The following is a 6,184-nucleotide window of genomic DNA, read 5'->3' as shown; positions in this document are numbered from 1 at the left end:
AGCTGATCATCACGATTTGTTTGCTAACAATTGTACGTAGCTGTGCAGTTGTATTTATATATAACTATGTATTGTGTATTTTTTTATTTATTTACAAAATATCCATTTTATTAGAAAATTTAGTTGTGAAAGTGTGCTGCAAAAATGTGGGTAGCTGTGGTTTAGCTAATGTTTAGTCATTCTGCCACACAACATATTTTCTTTTCTGCTAAGTTTTGAATTATTTACACGTTTTGGTTGCACATTTTCTGTAAATTATGTTGTTTTGGTTTCGGGTATGCGATTGATAGTCCTTAGGCCTTATGTTACTTTAATTTTGTATCTGCTTTACGTATTTTATTCAGCACTCCTTATAAGACAATTCATTTTACAGCCCGGAAAAATTTTACAAATGAATTTATATGCGTTTTGCTGACTAAATCGTGAATCAGCTAATATCCACATTTCTAAACGTCAAATGAAAAATTACGCACACCACAGACTATGCAATTGAGTTACATTGAGTTGCCACAAATAACAAATTTAACGCGAGCACACAAGGAAATTTACGCGCTTGATTAAACTTTCAAATTTCGTGTTTTTTTTTTTTTTTGCTATTTTTTCGTTTTAAAACTTTCGATAGACACTACGTTCAATTAGGGGTTTGTTAATCTTAGCAATTTAAATGTTATTTTGTCTTCGCTACCTTCTTGTTAATATTTAAAGTCTATTGTGTATTGTTACATACGAACACCAACAAAAGCGGTGGAATCCACTCGCAAAACGAGTACCTCTAAATGGCGCAATCGCCATTTGCACAGCCTGTTTAATATGGCCGCCCGTTTGTGGTGTTGCCATAATATGAAGGTCGTTCCGGCAGCTTGGGTGGTGCATTCGGCACAGGACGACTGTAGGGAAGAAAATTTAAGGCACAGAAAAGTTAGAAAAATTAATAAAATTTTATTAAAAAAATACAAAAATAATGGAGCATAAAATAAAGAGAGTGAAGTATAAATAGAGTGCAGTTAAATATTAGTTATAGAGTTGCTGCGTAACACAAACATTAGTTTTGTATATATTTTTCTTATATCAATAAAATTCAGCGTACACTCACCTTGGCGTATGCGGAATATACAGTGATTGTAGTGAAAGCGTGAAAGGTTAGGTAAATAGAGAGAATATGCCCAGCACCAAAAGCAGACAAGTGGATTCTCTACACATTAAATTGGCAAACGCCGGTTTTAAATTTCATTTCAATTAAATAAAATATATGTTTTGGTATCGCAACGAATGATTTAGAATGCAGTGATGATATGTAATTTATTTATGACCTGCGAAAGGTCTTAATAGCTTCGATCAAATTAATAGCGATCAAGAAAATATTGCTTTTCTTGCACCACGATTGCATGTGTAGGACCTATTAGAACTCCGAAGTAACTATATTTTGTAAACCGAAAAGATTAGAAAGTACGCTTATTTTTAGCAAACAGCTGATCATATTGTCACTTTTCGAAGTGTATGATGCCATTTATGGGTACACTATATCGAAAAAAATTACAAAATTTTATTTAATATAATATATATTTTATTCAAAACATTTCCTTGCGTAATTCACTGCTGTTTCTTTTATAATGCGTTATAGTACCATATAAGGTGATTTCTTTTTTTCTATTGCAAAGCTTACTTGCATTGAAAGTTGTGTATATTTATTTATTTTTCTTATGTGGCTACTATGGTGAAGCCCAACAATTTTACACTCAAAAAAATTTACTTTAGTTATACATACATAGATATCAAATACATATTTAAATGCTTGTGGATTATGTATTGTTTGAGTGAATTTGTAAAGGAATGTAATGGTTTTTTGGCGTCAATCCGTCAACTGACAGATGAGCATTGTCAAAAGGTTTTCTACTGGTGTATGGATAAAAGAAGAGCCGATAACGTAAGTAGCAGTAAGATAATGGCAAATAATAAATATGAGATAAGCAAGACATGTCAATATAATGACGTAATTGCTGTTTACGTCAAAATTTACAAAACTTGAACTACAGTTTAATACTCAACTTGCGAAATTATGACTGTTAAGGCAGCAAAAATTGATACTAAAACTGATTTTCATATGCGCACATTTGCGTCAAAGTACTATCACAAAAATATCAACTGCGTGAAAATAATATTGTACAATCTGTAAGAATTTTTTACTTGCAGTTTGACGTAATGACGTAAAGCAGCTGATTGCGTAAAATTTTACCAAATATAAATCAGAAAAATATTGTTTGTTCGAATTTATCGACTTTAAGCTGTCATTCAACGACAATAATATATTGCAATAAATGTTTTCATAGAAATTTATGCGTTGAAATTGTCAAAATACTGACATAAAAAAAATTAAAATTTATCAAAAAAATGATGTGAAATTTTTTGGCGGGGTGGCAACAAATACAGGCGTGTCTCAAATATGTCAAAATTGCTAACGGTACAAATAGCGGATAATTTTGTTTTCTGTTACTTCTTAAGAAGAAAAAAATATTTACTTTATTTCTACTTCCGCCTTTACTTGCATATATTTTTATTATGATTTCTTTTTACTTTTATAATTGAATTTCAGCTGAAAATGTATATTATTTAGCAGCAATAATGCATGCTCAGCGTTAATTTAATTTTCAAAAGTGGTTAACTCCATTTTATCAACATTATTGATGTATAGTATGTATGTATGTATGTATGCAAATATATTTTAAAACTAATAAATAATTTATATTTTGCACTTTTCTCTGCATTTTATTAACAGTACTACTAAATTTCTTTATACAATCGGTTTTTTTTTTTAATGTTTTTACGCAGCAATTTTGCAAGGTTTTATATTAAATGTTAATTTTTATGTTTTATTCACTTCACATTTTTATTTTTTTTATATACTTATTAATTTATATTTAATATTTTATATGTTATTTGTTTTTGTGTTTGCTTCGGTCCCCACAGAATTTGTTTGCCCGTTCGTGCGTCTTTCGATTAAGTTCTCTATTCTACGTCGTACACTTGTAAGTAAGAACACCAAAAACTGCTAAGGCATATTATTGGCATTTTCTTAAAAACACTATGTCATCTACAACTTCCAATACAGTTCGATTAATGCTCCCCCACCGCAAGTTATTTTAAATGTAATCTAATGGGATGTGACATATTTTGCTTTAATGTGTGTAGAGTATATGAGGTGAGCATTTAGTTAACTATACATACATATATGTATATGTATTTTTTACTTTTTTTATGATTAGATACTGCGCTTCATCTTTTTAGTTTTTAAGATCAAAGATGAGAGTACATTTTTTTTACACTAAAAAAAAAACACACTAGATATATGCAGAGCAGTAATTATTTGAAAATGACAAGATATATAGAAATTTGTAATACATATATATATATATAGATAATGCACGGATAGTTTATCGGTAGTTTTTTTTTGGTATTGCTGTCTACAATTTTACTTCGTAAAACTTTTAATTTTTCTAAACTAACCTCAAATTATGCACATGCCTCAAAAGCTCTGCTACTTTCTATTTCTACAGCTTTATTCCCGCGTATATAGTCCGACAACATTTTTTAAAACTATATTTTAACTTCACTTGAAATCTGCGAAAAAAAATTAATCGATATTTTTTTGTCATCTATTGTGTTCTAACATTGCTTAAATTTTCTTGAAAATTTCACTGCAATATTGTTACTGCTTTAAAAAGTTTGCTTCTTATTCTAGTAGTCAAGTTAATTTGCGTTGTATATACTTTGTATCTTACCGTTATTTTTTAGTTAGGTTAAGCATGTTTGTTAAAATTGTTATTTTTTGCAAGAAATTTTCATTTCAATGCGCTGTTTGTATGTAAGTATGCCTAATTTATCATTTCTAAAACTTCAAATCACCTAGAATTCATTTTTTCAGGGTTGACACCTTTTTTCAACAAGAACATTACAAACTTTGGGCAATATATTAAAAATCATCTTAAATCTGATATTTCTTTTGGAAATCGAATAAAAAAAATTTAGGGTTATCATCAATATTGTTCAAAACACAAATAATTAAAATAATAATAATAAATACGGTTTGCAATAAAAATAAATAAAAAACAATTCAAATACAATTTATATATTGTAAAAAAAATAAATGTATTATAGAATTAAGACGTTAAAACAGTTATGTTAAGTTGATAACGGTAAAGAGAGTGTAGACATGAAAAATTCGTAAATTTTGTACTGACATAACCTAAAAATTGCCTATTTATTTAAATATCCTTTCCAAATCATATGATATTTAAATGATACTTGTATATGTATCTATGATGGTAAATACACAAATGAAAACAAAAAGATTTACATATTTTTTCTTTCGCCATGTCGACAACCTAACCTCACTATTTATTTATTTATATTTATGTATACTGTCTGTTTCAATTAACTTTATTATAAGCAACTATTTTAGTTCATACATACAATACAAGCTTTTGCCCTGTTATTGTTTTTGTGTACTTTTTTAATTTAAATATGCAATAATTATTAACAATCAAAAGCAATGCAGCAGAAACTGCCTTTAAATACTTTGAGAAATAGCAGTAAAGTGGTAACTAAATACTAATACCGTTATGGAGTTGTTACAAAAACAACATAATTTGCATACGCAAGGTTGCATTTTTTACAACATTTAAATTTAAACTTTTTTCTTCATAAATCCGTTTGTAGTTCACATATTAAGTGCGTATGCATTAAAAGAGCAGTGAATAATTGAGTATATTTATATTTTTTATAGTATATATAATATTATTTGCATTATTTACTACATTAACACACAAATAGCAACAACGAATTTTTAATTCAATTACTTATGTACTTAAATTTTTTATTAATTGTAATTGTATTTTTCATTATTTTCTTAGTTTTTCTTTTCCTCTTTTTTGTTTTTGTTTCAATTTTATTATGTATACTTAACGCATTTTCTTTAATTCCCTAAATAATTGTTTGTATAATATATGTATGTACGTATTTAATTAATTTTGTATATTCATTGTTTGTATGTAAATATGTATTTAGGTTTGCCGGTTTGTAGAAGAGTAATAATTTATCGAAAGTTGAAAGATCAGAGAAACGTCAAAAAAATTACAAAAAAATCTTAATTTATTTAATAAAAAAGAAATTAAAGAAAATTAAATAATTAAAATACATAAATAAAAAAATAGATATAACTAAATATTTATCAGAATTCAGTAGTCAGAGAAACGTCAAAAATATGACAAAAAAAAATTAAACTTATTTTTTAAATAAAAAAGGAAAGATCGGAAGAGCACAAATTATTAAAAAAATAATAATAAAAAAAAAAAACTAAAAATAATAATAAGATAAAAAAATTATAATAAGATTAAAAAAATAATAAAATTAAAAAAATAATAATGCAATTAAAAAATAATAATAGAATTAAAATATAAAGAATTAATATTTATCAAAAGATCAAAAAAAAAATAATAAAACGTAAAACAAAATAAATTATGAATATATAAAAAAAATAAATTTAAAAGCAGAAATTTTATCCAATTAATAAAAAAATAAAAAAAACTAGAATAATATGCAATAAATATATTTGCAGCACTAAGAAAGCTTAAATGTTTCAAAACGTTTTAAAATAATATGATTAATTTCAAAAATATGTTTCCAAAAAATAGTTTTTTTTTTTTTGAAATTTCCTTCCTGTAGAATTTCTTAACGTCGTCTTTTGTATGAAATTTAGTAAAAAAAAAATGTAATGAAGTTTCTAATGAATTTTGAACAAAATAGATGAACAAGATCATACATATGTACATATGTGCATGTAAAAATTACTGGTAACTGAAGGAGAGCATGACATGTAAACTTAATACAATTTAAATTTTTAGCAACTAAAAAATTAAAAGCAAAGAATCGAGTATTTAAAGAACATAACAAACACATGAGCAAAGTTATTAAAACAGTAATAATTGAAAAATGTGCGTGATTAAAACTAATGAAATTCGAAAACAAAAACAACAACGCATACACAACAAAGTCGTAACGCAGTCAATACTGTGGTATGTGTGTATGTATGTGAGTGTATTTGTTTCTTTGTGTAGAATTTTTTTTAATACAATAACAATTTTTATAATTTTAGTTGGTTGTTTTGTTGCAGCGATTAGTAACCAAAGCT

General features: G+C 26.4%; 1 protein-coding gene across 12 annotated transcripts in view; it reads right to left on the bottom strand.

The window, feature by feature from the left end:
• Positions 1-260: 260 nt before the first annotated feature.
• LOC120774523 (dynamin) overlaps positions 261-6,184 on the bottom strand; it is a 39,641-nt gene continuing 33,717 nt past the window's right edge. For all 12 annotated transcript variants that reach the window (XM_040104227.1, XM_040104222.1, XM_040104220.1 and 9 more), the window contains one exon: positions 261-887. In XM_040104227.1, the coding sequence (XP_039960161.1) occupies positions 806-887 (82 nt within the window). In that variant the 3' untranslated portion in view covers positions 261-805. The remainder of the gene's footprint in view (positions 888-6,184) is intronic.

Source organism: Bactrocera tryoni, chromosome 4, assembly GCF_016617805.1.
Source record: "Bactrocera tryoni isolate S06 chromosome 4, CSIRO_BtryS06_freeze2, whole genome shotgun sequence".
NCBI lineage: Eukaryota > Metazoa > Arthropoda > Insecta > Diptera > Tephritidae > Bactrocera > Bactrocera tryoni.
Note: the sequence above shows the minus strand (reverse complement) of the source record. Positions and strands in the feature narration are given on the sequence as shown.